At 42.2% G+C, this 14,718-nt stretch overlaps 1 protein-coding gene across 1 annotated transcript in view; it reads right to left on the bottom strand.

Moving 5' to 3' along the window:
* The window catches only part of Cubn (cubilin), a 212,550-nt gene that overhangs the window by 98,122 nt on the left and 99,710 nt on the right, over positions 1–14,718 (bottom strand). The window contains exons 29-31 of the mRNA XM_051151301.1: positions 12,979–13,160; positions 7,913–8,087; positions 6,092–6,261 (exon numbers count right to left, since the gene is read on the bottom strand). Coding sequence (XP_051007258.1) covers positions 6,092–6,261; positions 7,913–8,087; positions 12,979–13,160 — 527 coding nt within the window. The remainder of the gene's footprint in view (positions 1–6,091; positions 6,262–7,912; positions 8,088–12,978; positions 13,161–14,718) is intronic.

Here is a 14,718-nt window from a genome sequence, read left to right as displayed (position 1 = left end):
CCCTCAGGTCATCCCCAGAAAGAGAGGGGCAGGAGAGGCCACACTCAACACCAAGCAATAATCAGCACCTAACATTGAATGAATGAATGAATGAATGAATGAATGATTTAGTCAGTTCATGGAATCTAGCCCTCCGGACTTCTAACCAAGGGCATATTCCACTCCATATTTAAATTTATAACAGTTTTTTCATCCAGTGATATTCAAGTCTAGGTTCATTAGAAATAGAAGTCAATTTTTATATTTCAGCAATATACTTAGTCTTACTTTAGGGAACACAATAGGGTTTCCTCTGAGGACTGGGCCTGCTGTCAGTGAGTACTGCACCTTCACCCAGACCCTATTATTCGCTCTATTTTTAAGGGAGATTTTTAAGGAGATGATACTAAATGATTTGCAATGTGTCCTGACTTTAGCATTATATGTTTGTATGCCCTCTGCTGTTGATATTTCCACTATAATCATCCTATTATCCTAACTTTTTACAAAATCAGGATGGCTTGTCCCCTTTAAGCACAGTTTATGTTGATATCAAAGATACACTGGAGCTTTACTAAAAGTGTCCTGAAAACAACCATTTTTGAAAGCATCAGTGGCCGCTCTTAGTTTCCCCTTGCTAATGGCTCTGTCTAAGCAACAGGATCAAGGAATTAACTTTGGTGTCTCTGAGATGAATGAATGACTTTGTATGAGCTTAAGCTAAGAGATTATTATGTAAGATGTTGGGCACTGCGGTACATTTCACATCTAGTGTCCATCTGGTCATACAGATAAATGGCTGGGGTTTCAATGCTGGCCCTCATGAGTTGCTGGATAGCTAACTGTGTCTTGCAGCCAGGCTTCCAGCCTCACCAAAGCATTGCCCAGCCTGGTTCCAAACCTCTGCAGACCTCCTATTCCCATAATCGAGTGTACTTGGCAACTGTGCATAGCAGATCTCTATCCAGATTTACCTGAATACCCTTTTCATACTTAATTATGTCATTGTGAGGGTGGCTTCTAAATTATTTATGAAAAGATGCCTTAGCTTACGCACAGTTTATGCCATTAACAACATAAATGTATGAATCAGAAAAAAATTATTAGGTCATATGTTCTAACTTCTCATTCGAAAAATGCGTAATTATAGGGCCAATCTGGGTCATTTTATGAATCAATGCTGTCTCAGTGAGAATGCCTGACAAGGACAACTAAAGAGAGGAAGGGGCTTGCCTTGGCTGATAGTTTCATAGCCACTTTAGTTCATCATAACAGAAAATCAGGGTGGTGGAGAGGCTCCATCTCTGGGGGCAAGAACATGTGAGTGAATAACTCACAGAGCACAAACCAGAAAACAATGGCGTTCAGAATGAGGGACAAGTATAACAGTCACATGCATGCTCTTGGTGACCTACTTCTGCTGGTTCACCCCAACACCAAAGGCTCCACAGCCCTTTGAACGGCACAGCAAGCTAGAAACCAAGTGCTGAAATTGTTAGCCTTTGGGAGATGTCTCTGTGTGACACTGTCAAGTCTCTGTGTGAATAACACAACTGTGACAATTACTCTGTCTCTTACACTTGGCTGATCTTTTCTCATAAGCTCCTCATCCTTATGATATCGATAAATTGTATGACTTTTAAAATATAGTTTCCCATTGATTTCTTTTCCCCATGGGTTATTGCCTTCTATCCTTCCATGTCATTTATGTTTCTAACTCTATTGAACACTCAAGACATTCTGCACTGTCCATCTTGATGTAGTGTAGAGGCGTCCATCAATTACCCACATTGCCCAGTGACTGTTTCCACCCATTTCTGCTGAGTGTGACACCTTTGGTCACCTACTCTGTATTCAGCTTTACCCTAGGTGTCTCTGTGACCACTCTTTGTTATTCTCCCAGCTTTTCTTTGCCCCTTGATTGGTAGCATGACCTCTAAGAATTTACGTGGTCTTCCTGTAAGGGACCATATTTACTCACATGACTTTAAGAACCACCAGAGTAAAACTACATACACATCTACTCATATACATATCTCTACCTAAGATCCCCACATTGAGTGCTGAACTCAGACTCCAATCTCTATAGGGTAGCCATGTAAACACTCTTTATCATGCCCATCATATCTTAACTCTTCGTTCAGTCAATGGCATTGCCCTTCATCTGTTCTTTACACAAATAGTTAGCCCCACTTTCTGTCACCTACCCACATTCCACCATGTAATTAGCCATGGGTCTTTCTCTTTGTGATCCTAATAGGTCTCCAATATGAATGTTCCTTTCTTTCCATCTCAAAACAACTGCCCAGAATAAAGCTTTACTTCTCAGGGATTTCCCACTGATTCTCAACAGTCTTTATTGAATCTTTTTCTTTCTCTGCCAACTTCTTCCTACCACTCTCATTGTAAAATATAGTTCTGAGTAAGTTATTCCTCTACCATATGGAAAATGCTCATGGACCTACTCTACCTATAAAATAATTTCTTTCTTTTTCTTTTTTTTTTTTTTTTTTTTCTTTTTTTCTCTTTTTAACTAAGGCACAGAAGAGCATTTGAGTTGGATGGTTTCTGTTGGCCTTGGTCTCCATGCTTCAGAACAACTATCTACACTCCAGGCACAAAGCTTGCCTTTCCTGTTCTAAAGCCCATGTGCTATTTCCCCACGTATCCTTCTCTGGCAGCCTCCCTAACCCCATGCCTCACTGCATGTTCTCTGCCACTTAAATATCACCTCCAGTGTGAAAACTTTCCTGGCTTCCAGGACCGAATGAATCATTCTTGCTGCTTTCCTGTGATCATTATGGCAGTGTGCTGAGTCCTAGGGACACTAAGTGCTGGGTGGAATTCCACTAGGAAGACTGATAAATTTCTGCATCTCAGGAGGATGAGGCCCAGTGTCAGAGATGAGGAGCCTCCTAGCTGCTCCTAAGGCCAAGGATCTTCCCATTATACCATGCTGCCTCTTCTGCTCTTTGAACGTGCCTCTATGAAATCACGTGTCCCACTAGTATCAGACGCATGCTGAAGGCTACCGTAGAAACGCTTCTCTTTGACAGCAAGCACATCTTCCACATGTTCTCAGATAACCCAACAACAAATGTGGCCTAAGCCCCTTATTAACCTACTCCAGTTAATGAGACTAAAGCCGGATGATGAACCCTTCTCAATCAGCACAGCTAGTAGTGAGCACAGTCTGGGCTAGACCCAGGTTCATCCAACCCAAATGCTAGCCCTCTGGGCCACTGCACTATAGTGACTCACAGTGTTGGTTCGGGTCCCCTTTTATTTTGTTACTCACTGAGTGTTGCAGGGTACCTGCGTCTCAGCACCCCTCTGCCCGCTGCCTAGATTACTCCAGCTGCATCATATGGACAACATGTTCAGATGATCACATTTTGTGTTTTGGTGTACCTGCCAAGCTGAATCCCACCCAGTGTACTTGCCCACCTCTATCCTCTGATGAGATCCTATCTGAGGTCTCACTTCCTCATGCCCATCCTTTCCTGTTATACTTGGTTAAGCCACGCCCTGCTGTACATGGAGACATGTCAGTAGTCAACACAAACTTTTGTCTCTACATTTGTCCCCAAGGTCCATGGAAATATCACTTCATTGTCACAGGAAGGAAAAACACACCCAAACTGGGTGTTCCTCTAACCTGGGTTTTGACCTATCACACTCTGTGTGTGGAGCTCTAGGGATTGTGAGATGTACAAAGGAGGAACTGTATCTCCACACATCTACACTGTGAATGCTAAGGGAAGAGGGGGTGGTAGGGAAATGCATGTTGCTCACTCTGTGGGTAGACTGTTTCTAGTCCACTAAAACTTCTATCGAAGACCCTTCTTTGAATCAATATTTCTAATTAGTCTGTAAAGAAATATTATAAGACTATAGTGTTTCTTTCTTTAGCCAGAACATATAATTCCATTTGCCTTTTGTTTACTTGTTTGCTTCTAATTATTGTTATAAAAAGTCAGCATTTAGTCTGCAACATTCTGAATGACAGTCTTTCCCACCACACCCCTCACTTTAAGTAAATACACCTAGTTATTCTGCTTGTGAATTTGGTAGTTTTTATATAATTAGTTCTTTATTCAATATCAGAAGTTTTAACCATTAGCTCTCTATGTATCATTTCTGCTTTGTTCTCTTCTCTTTGCTGGGATCCTTTTGTACTCATCTCTAACACACCACAAGCTCTCTTCTGTATCTTGTGTTCACCTTGCTTTTCTTCACAATCATTATTCTCACTTATCTTCCAGTTCATTATTTGTCATTTTATCTTAATCTAATTTTCTCAAACCTTCTGCAGTCTTCAATTTAGATACTATTTTTTTTTATTCTAAAAATTTCAGTTGGCTCTTTTTAATGGTTTCACGGTGGCTTTTTCTAGTCTACAATTCCTTACTGAAAACTTTTAGTTTTATTTTCATCTTTAGGAGCTTAGCAATCATGTATCTGGTGACCTCAATGTTAAGCAGCTTTGTTGTTGATGCCTGTTGTTCAGCTGCATCTCATTGATGTAATAGCATCTTGTCAAGTAGATGGTTGCCTGTGACAGGCTGCTGGCTATTGCACATGAAAACACACAGGGGTTCTAGGATGAGTCTTTCTCCCCCTGAAGAAGGCTTTAGATTCTTTCTTCTAGACACCCAGACCTCACCATATAAGCAATACAAGACTTGTTCCCCTCATTACATATCTTGAGAGTTGTAGGAACACAGAGATGACTTGGAGCTAGGAAGCAGCTGCTGCAGAGGTTACTGCACCTTCATTTTACTCAGGATGTGTTTTCTAGGACCTGTGCCTCACTGGGCGCTGGGCTCACTGACCTCGTTGCTTCAGAAGCCCCAGAAGTCCTGCTGAACTTTTCTGAATGATCAAAACCCTCATAGGCAAAGACGCTTCAAATACTGTGTTCACATTTCTCTCACACATTGAATAAAACACTGCTACATTTACAAAGATGTTTTCAAATGTCATCCAATGTTTAAATATTCTTTTTTGGGAGTGTTGGTCCAAATTAGTGTTAAGGAGAATGGACGTCCTCCACATAATATCTTGCCCACTTAGACTCTGAAGGCCTGTTTAGGGGGTGAGTATATAATCATAAGTCAGGTAAACCTTTTCTAATGATCCAACCTTGTAAAATAAAACTTAAAATGCACATTTTCAGACTTGATCATTTTGAAACATGGAAAAATTTTGGAGTCAAATTCAAAAGAAGTTAGCCAGTTGGAGTGTATGTAAGGAACTAAAATAAGAAGAGTCATTAACCAAGAAAGCCTGGTTTATAGTAGAACGGCACACCTATAAACAAATGAAACATGGAACATCAGTAACCAAAGCTTTTCAAATTACAAAGATAAAGGAAACTTCATTCATTCTTACATTAACTATAAATTATTCATTTCAAGTCACAAGCCTTAGCTGTTGGTAGTGGCAAAACCTTGTTATGATTAAACCCACTAATAGCTGCATCCCTTTCTGTAGCCCAATCTCCCAGCCTGTTTGGTTCTGTCAGAGTATTGACTGGCTTGAGAAGCAAACTGAAAAACTCTGATCTCAAGAACAGTAAAACTCTCTGGGGACTCCAGAAGTTTAATGATAATCTCTAAACTACTAGTTATGACCAGCTTCCCACGGCTTCCCAGATCTAGTGTTCAGACAGCCATGCCCATAAGGAGTCTTTTGTAGAACACACACACACACACAGACACACACACAGACACAGAGAGAGAGAGAGAGAGAAAGGGAGAGAGAGAGAGAGAGAGACAGACAGACAGAGAGAGAGAGAGAGAGAGAGAGACAGAGACAGAGAGAGAGAGTGCCCCTTCTTCCTTTGCCAAAAAGAACTATTGAACCTACTTCTTGATAAGAAGCTAAATACAAGCTAACAATGCTAGAGCAGGGACACAGCTGCTGAACAGAGCTCTATATCATCTACCTCCTGATCAAATTTTAAGCAAGAACCCAATGTCCTTATGCTTAAAGTTGCTAGGAATTGGTTCTCCCATGGCCTGACACTGGAAAACATTCCTACTGAATAAGTAGACCTTCAATACCTCCCTTTGCGGTGGTAACAAGGTTTGAGATTTCTGTCACTTACCGTAAGACAAGAATCTGTGGCTTCAAGGTCAAAGTCCGTGATGTTCAAGAGAACACGGTAGTGTTTTTCAACTTGGATGACCCAAGAGCACTCAGTGTTATCTCTGTAGCTGTGTGGGTAATTTGGAGAATGAATCTCTCCTCTGGGAGCCTGGAGAACCCCACCACAACCTGCAAGTAGGAAACAAGATTTAGTCACGAGAGGAACCTACTGTATAAAATGTAAGCAGTGGCATTAACCACAGATGCTCAGTGTTCTCCTTGGCTTGACTATTGTAGAGCTCCTTGCTAAAAACATTACAGAACTACATATCCATATCCATTCACTCATCCCAACATAAATGTGTGAACACGAATAATACTAATAAAATAGTTCAGCCGGGCATGGTGGCGCACACCTTTAATCCCAGCACTCAGGAGGCAGAGGCAGGCAGATCGCTGTGAGTTCGAGGCCAGCCTGGTCTACAAAGTGAGTCCAGGACAGCCAAGGCTACACAGAGAGACCCTGTCTCAAAAAACCAAAAAAAAAAAAAAAAAAAAAAAAAAAGTTCAATTACTGTAAGTATTGATGCCAAAAGTTAATTAAAATAATAATGTGGGCCAAGGATATAATTCAGTTGGTAGAGTGCTTGCCTAGCATGCATTAAAAATGTAGATTGACACTGGGCACACACCTTTAATCCCAGCACTTGGGAGGCAGAGGCAGGCGGATCATTGTGAGTTCGAAGCCAGCCTGGTCCACAAAGCTAGTCCAGGACATCCAGGGCTACATAGAGAAACCCTGTCTTGGAAAAAACAAAAACAAAAAACAACAACAAGAACTTGGGTTGCATAAACTGCAGAGCCATGCATTCTATAATCCCTGTGTTCCCAAGGTGGAGGCAAGAGAGACAGAAATTCAAAATCATCTGGGACTACATGGGAAGTCTGAGGTGAGCATGATCTACATATGTAAACCATTGTTCCTTGGGTTTATGATAATACAAATAACTGATAGAAAATGGCAGCAATGTTTTCTGGCAGTGGAGCTAATCTGAATGTTAGTCATATAAATTAATATGCAATTCCCTCTACAAAATTTCACACAGCTCCATATTGTCTTGGTGTTAAGGAAGTGGCCTGACATGGCCTTGAGTCACATCTCTGTGTTAGCATACAGTGATGGGACCTTGGGTAAGTCACTGAGTTCTCCAAGCTTCCATTCTATGCTTGTAAGATGAAGGTCTATAAGAGACTCCCCTCACAGTGTTATAAAGATTAAATTGGATAAAAAAGTAACTGGGATAGAGTAACCATTCCATGAACACCACTAACCTCAGCAATTGTGAGTGTTTAATGAAACACTTTGTGATATGTATAATTTAAAAATAGCCGCAACAAGCAACTTATTTTGATGACCTAAGATCTTGGGCAAAAAAAAAAAAAAATAATTATTGCAACACTTAATTTTAGTTTTGACAAATGTAATGCTTTTTTTTTAACATTTGCTAAGAAACCAAAGTCTACTCTACACCATGGCAATGATGTAACTGGACACTTACTGATGTCACCTGGGAAATAGGACTGGTCACGTGGTCAGCAAACAAATCTCTCCAACCACCTTGATTCTGCTCTTACATAGACTGACTTGTTTATATCCTTAGAAAGTTAAACCCTGTCACTACTTTTAAGGAAGACCATATCTCAAAGCAACACTGGCTACCCGAGAAGTCATAAGGTAACTGGTGTATAATTTTCATGCCTTCTTCCAATAATTTTGTAAAATTCAACTAGGCCTTGTTCAGCTCAAATACTTTCATGACACCTATACATACTCACTTACCTCCGGGGACTGCTTGCCATGAGGCATTGAAACCTCTCCCATTTACAGAAATGTCCGTGTTAAAGCGAACTGCTAGTTCATTTCCAGTGCTGGAGATTTGCCTGGGGTTCGCTGATGGTGATCGGGAACACAACTGAGCTATTCTTGGAGAGTGAAAGTCAAGACCAGTGTAGATCTAACAAGGGTGCAGAAAAAGGGCTTCAGTTGAAAGATACAGGAATTTCAGCCCCATCTTGAGCTTCTTTTTGCAATAAGCTCTTGGACTCTACTATGACTGGAGGTTGTACTCAGTCTCCCAGGGGTGGGACAAACTATAAATGTGAACTGAGTGTTAAAGGCACCCCCTCTGCCTTAGGAACACACAATTTCAAGCATCCACAAAATACCTGTTTGCTTCCTCAGATGGACTAGTGAAGTAGACGACATAGCTTATTCTAGAGTCTTCCTAATCTTTTGATTTATTTCCTCTCATATGTCTGGGAAGTCTTCCTTTCTCTGACAGAGACACTGTATATAATACAGCATAAAGACTCATTTTCTAAATTTCTAAGTCCCAGGAGAAAGCTATTTTTGCTTGTGAACACTGAATTCAGTGAAGGCTGTTGATTTGCTAGTTACATTTTTAGGAAATTCCATCTACCCTGATAATTGGATATTTTTAAGATTAGGAATCAAACATAACAGGTTTGCTTCTTCAGAGGAAGTCAAACTACAATGTACAGAAGTGTATTTTGGGCCTCACTGGAGTGCCATGCATTCCCCTAAGCCTGCTCTGAAAAGCCTGGCCTGGATCCCTACCTCCCATGGGAAAAGCTTCTAAGTCTGCCCCACATGGCTGCAGTCCTCCCAGGCACCTCCAAATTTGCCCAACTATATGTGTAACTTGCACCCCTCAACTCAGTGGCACGTTCTACAGGAAGAGGTTTCCTTTCTTCAGCCCTACTCTAGTAGGACTCACATGCTGGATACTTATCTCATGTGCATGGGACTAGGGGTAAAGAGAAGATAAGACTTAAAGAGACAACAGTGACAGCCCTACTCTCATCTTTAAGGTCTTATCAAAGTTGCTCTGCAGAACACAGGCCACTTTGGGTGATAGTTTGTAAGTATATTGGTGTCTGAGTCCTTCCCAGCACCCAGGGCCAAAGCCAGGAAGGCAGCTCTGGGTGACGCATCAATGGGCAACAACCCATCACCTCTCCAAGCCCGGGTCTCTCTCTTTCTCCTCCTCCCCAGTGCCCTCCCCTCCTCTCCCATCCCCAAGGCCTCTGCTGAATGATAGGGAATTCACTCAAGAACTCCCTGGGGTGACAGTGAGAACAAGAAACCTACTTTGGAGGAGGAATACATGACTGGAATCTATAATGATTTCTTTGTCTGATTAATTCCTCCCCTCCAGCCAGGCAGGAATTAAAGTAAAAGAAACTGCTGTTTCCCAGAGGGCTGAGCACCAGGACAGTAATTGCAAAGGAATGAAGCAGGCAACTGCTCTAGGCTTGTTTTCATTAGGAGGAGCTGGTGTTTACTGTTTGTGAGGCCTGAAACTGCCATGAAAATCAGGGCTTCAGGGAGAGCCTCCTTTGGCCCTTTCTACATACATAGATGTGAATGGAAGCTCGTTTTGTTAAAAAGCCCCTTTCCCATGACTGTCTGTCCTATCTCTGCCCAGGATGCAGTCCCCAGCACTTGCAGCCAGCAGCATGTGCTCCTAATCAGAGGAGTGCAGCAACCAGCACATATTTGCAGAGAGCACCATGCTGACACTAAGTGCTAACAAAGAAGCCTACAAGTTGGCAAAAATAATCTTTGTTTTCCCTGTCCATGCATCCCCTTGAGACCACAAACATAATGGGTATGAGCTGGCCAGGCCTAGACTCCTCAGGAAGAATGAGCGCTGCCACTTCTGATATCCTTTGCTTCCCTTGGCACTGGGCTGAGCTCACAAATGAACATTGCTGAGAAGCCCTGGTTGTGCTGAGTGCCTTCAACCAGAGCGGGGATTTCCTCTCCTGGAGGATGAGCCAGGCTCTGCACAGAACCTTCTTGGAGACTGAAACAAAGTCATCCTGGGATTTCCAGAACCAAAACAGAATGGCGGTATTTGGTACCTATAAATAAAACTGCTAGCACATGGTCAAAGGTGGGAAAGGACGGAAAGAACTTCAGGGCGTGACTCATGCCATTCCAGCTTGTGACTAAACCCTGTGGGGGAGAAATGGTGTGCTGATCAGAGATTAAAGTGTGTTTTTAGCAACTGCCCAGGATGGAGAGTATTTCAAAGCCCGCAGTTTTAATCTGTTCTGAACATTGCTTTCTGCTCTGTTAGCTCCATTTAACTGGAATATCAAGTCAGCATTCTGGGGTTATGGCTGTTGCTTTGTGCCACTTTCCGGACCTGATTCTTTAAGTGAGGAAATGGCTCCCAGTAAAACTTGGTGGATTTCAGTAAGTCCAGGGGCTAGTGACAATAACTGCTATTTGGCTGTACACAACAGGACAGGAAAAGTGAGTGTGCAAGTTGAGAAAGTTAGCCTTGTTTCTGCAGCACACACCCATCCGGATAACAGATTTAGAAACCTACTGTCAATATATTATCAGTGACTAAGGAAAGAAAGAAAGAACAAGAAAACCTCCTCATGCTGATATTAACACCAACGCACTACACTCCTCTCTATCTAAGCTGAGCACTGGCAAAGGAATGAAAAAGATTGTGAAGGAAAAGCCGAGGAGTTGTGGTTACAGCCTTTGGAGTCTTGACATATTCCCTCAAACTGTGCTCTTAATAAAACTTGGGAGCCCAAAGAACTGTCAGCTTGTTCTAATAAACACAAACCCAAGCGGGCTGTGACCTCTTGTCACAGACATCCTTGAGCTGGCAAAGGACCATCTACCCTAACAGCGCTGCTCGCTGCCTGGAGGCTCTGATTTTCTCCCTGTGCTCTGGAGGCTGCTTGCGGAGAACAGCCCCTGTCTTTGCTTTCTCACGTAATGGGTGTGACAAGATCCAAAGCACAATGAATCCATTTACATTTTGCCAAGTGGGCACCAATCACATAGACTCTGGAATATGAAAATTAAGGACTTGGAACCTGGAACAGTACACATTGCTGCAGAGAATCAGCTGCCAGCCCTTTGTAACTGTTATGGGTTTTATACAACCACAGAGTATCCTTGTTGGTAGAGGAACCATTTCAGCATCCCATGGGGAAGTGTTGGTGTTCTTTCTTAAAGCTGCAAGGGTGAATTTCTGGGGGTGCTTTGTTCTCCCCTGAACACCATTCGTCCTGTAAGACTGAGGCATGATATAGTGCCAGTACTGCCACAGAGAAGGCAAAGGATTAGACCGGAGACCTCCCAGCTTTGGTTCTGATGCCTCTTTTATCACCACTGTGTCCTTGCAGAGGGAACTGGGTGCTGAATGTAATATCTAGTGACTGTACCCACCATTGGGAGACAACTTGGGAACCCCATTTCTTCTTACCAAATCAATTTTAAGGTTAAAGTTTTCTATCAATTACTCTCTATTACTTTCAATCTTCTGCTATATCTCATTTGATCTGGGCCTGCAGAGAGCAGTGAGAGGTGACTGAGCTCATTTCATAGACCTTCCAATTGTGGAAGAGTGTGCTCACTGGAGAAAACTATATGAAGATTAACATATGGAGAAAGTCAGTTGGCACAGAAAGCCTTGAAACTCTCCCCCAGTAGCTGCATAAAAGAGCATGCCTAAGTAAAGCTCAGGATATACAATGTGGGAGGGGCTTGGGCTGTGTACAGGACCTGTGAAGGTGATGAGCCCTGGGTCCCAGCACTTTCAAAGACATGCTTTTCTCTCAGCTCATTAGCTCACTCTCATTCCTCTTCTCAATAGTTGTCTCTATGTCTATTTGTAATCATGTATCTCTGGTCCATGTCTTTGCCCTGGGACACACAAAACTGGAAGCTTTGGTCAGTGACACAGACGCCTATAATAGCCACCATCTAGGTGGTCACAGAAAAGGTCATGAACTTGAGACTTGATTTTGACAACTATAATATGTGGACAGAATCCTCCTCTTACTTCATGTGGCTATTCACATCCGAGAGCACAATCATTGTGAACCAAATGTGCATTATCACCATGTATTGGTGAGACATGTGGGTGCTTTTGTTCATCCACAAACATCAGGTGCTTACTCTTTGTCATGGTCTTGGTACTAAGAGTACAGGAGAAAAATAGAACAAACCAAACATCCAATCCCATGGAGGTTGCATGCTGTTAGCTGCCGGAGGATGTGAAACAGTGGTCCCCACAGCTGAGGTGACAGGAAATATGTGTGTGCTTCAAAACCATTCAAATTTTGCCAGGTCCAAGTTGATTACTGTAAACTTTAAGGCCCAAAGTTATCAAAAGTTGTCTTAATATTTTTTTTTTTAGATAAACTCTTAAAGTAACTTTAGAAAGATCTTATCAAAAAGGCCTTCTTGTAGATAAAAGTCACATTAAGTGACTTCTAAAAAGCAGCCCTCTGCAGCAGCTACAGATGCAGCACACTGGCCAACCCTAGGCAGCAGCTACAGTGGGGAAGGCAACACTAGCACCTGTGGTCAGTGGGGGTCCATCTTCCTGATGACTTCCAAATATAGGACATTTTCTCTAAGGGAGATTCCTCAGACCAGAAGAAGAAGTGTGGGCTGTTAAAGAACCCAAGCACAGTATTTATCAACAGAGACCAATGAATCAGGCCCCCGTCCATCCCTACAAGGCCTCAAACCCAACCTGCCCACTGCAGACCCTTTCTTCCACTGGCTCTTTCCCTCTCCTTTGCTCATATTGTTCCCCAGTTGCTGCAAGCTGGCCTCACTCTCCTAGTGAACTGGCCCTAGCCAAAGCCCCCAGGCACTACTAGGAAGGAAACATGCTAGCACATTAATGCCATATGTCCACTAGCAGTATCCATCAAGAGGAGGTACTTGCTATAATGTCTAAGAATAGAACAGGGATAGCCACTGGAAAGAATGTGGGGCTCTCTCCAGTTTTACCCTCGATTTTGTAATATACTGAAAAAACCAATTTGGCTTCCTACCTCCAGGGTGTCATAACGGCAGTCAGAATGATATTCCACATCAAAGTCATGGATGGTGAGGGTAATGCTATTCCCTGGGGCCGCACGGATCTTCCAGATACACTCCTTGTTGTGAGGATAGTTGTTAGGGTACCCAGGACTGCTGAAGGAGCCCATGGCTCCAGACATCTCCCCACCACAGCCTGTTGAACAAAACAACTCAGTTAGTGCAACGTGACAACAGGAGATAGAACAGATGTAAACCCTCTTCTCACCAAAGGTGACAAAGAATGTGCGATGCCTCCTATAGGAGGGAAGTTACAGTGAAGTTTAACTTTGTAAAGCAGTGACAAGGGTGAGACATATAGCTAAGTAGTAGAATGCAGGTTTAGGATGTACAAAGGGTAAGAGAGGGAAAATCAGTTATTAAATTTAGATAAGCATAGCCATGAACAGTGGTGCACGCCTATAATCTCAGCACTCAGGGAGGCAGAGGCAAGTGGATCTCTGTGAGTTCGAGGCCGACCTGGTCTACTAGAGTGAGTTCAAGACAGGCAAGGCTACACAGGAAAACTCTGTCTCAAAAAAAAAAAATGTTAAACATTTATTACATTATTGCTATAATAATGCTGAGTTCTTTTTCCTACCACATCTAGATTTTCTTCATTAGCTTTAGGCCAAAAGACGTAATAGGAAGGTATCAGAAAGAGAAAGATGAAGATGAAAGAAGTTATGACCACCAACAGCTACATGGAAATAACATAAAAGGTGATATTCAAGCTACCAAACCCTCTGTATGATCATGTTGCATTTCTGATTGAGTGAATAACAAAATATAGAGGAAACAGGGAGGTTTTTTGATAACTTGATATTTGTAACTAAAATAGATGAAAGTTGGCTTAGAAAAGGCATTACAGAGCTCTGCATGGAGAGTCTGATAAAATTATTAACATGTCAAGTAATGAGAGAACAAGGGTATAATGAATAAAGGCCTTCCAGAGTGTCAAACTCAGTGGGACAGTGGGGTGGCTCCTTGTACCCAGAGTGTCAAACTCAGTGGGACAGTGGGGTGGCTCCTTGTACCCAGAGTGTCAGACTCAGTGGGACAGTGGGGTGGCTCCTTGCACCCAGTTTGTCAAAGGCTCTCATGGCGACAACACGATTTGAAACAGTTTAATCAGCATGTTAGATCAAATGCTTTCAGAAGCATCCTAGCATGCAGGCTAAATGTGGCTTGTGATGTAAGACAATAGGGCTCCAATATTACCTAAGACACTCAGCAGATAAGGAATTTCCTAACTGTACCCTTCAGATCAGCTGTGCAGGCATTAGTCTCTAACCAAAAGAGCTGTTGTATAGGTTAATAAAAGAGTCAAAATAAGATTTTGGGAAAGTATTCTGAACGGGCTAATTGCTCTGCTTCTACTATGTATTATCTCTTAGGAAGAGTTTATCTAGGTATCAGAATATACAACAGAAAAAACTTAAGGCTAGCAGTAGATTTATTGGCTAAAACCTTAGCTATCAATAGAGAAAAAAAATACAAAATTGGTCATACATTAAGTTATTATATGTATATGATAGTTTAGTTTTCAAAATGATTTTTATGTTATATAAGGCTTATTAAGTGAGCATGGGGATTCAAAATAACTTTAATAAGCACATTATCTTGTTTGAAATTCCTAGCAACAATATAAGGTAGGCAAGATCACCAGTATATGAGGCTTGCTTTAGAGATGATCTGTTTTTTTGTTTTGGGTT

The sequence above is a fragment of the Acomys russatus genome, chromosome 9 (genome assembly GCF_903995435.1).
Source record: "Acomys russatus chromosome 9, mAcoRus1.1, whole genome shotgun sequence".
NCBI classification, from domain to species: domain Eukaryota; kingdom Metazoa; phylum Chordata; class Mammalia; order Rodentia; family Muridae; genus Acomys; species Acomys russatus.
The sequence above is the reverse complement of the archived record's forward strand: the minus strand, read 5'-3'. Positions and strand labels throughout refer to the sequence as shown.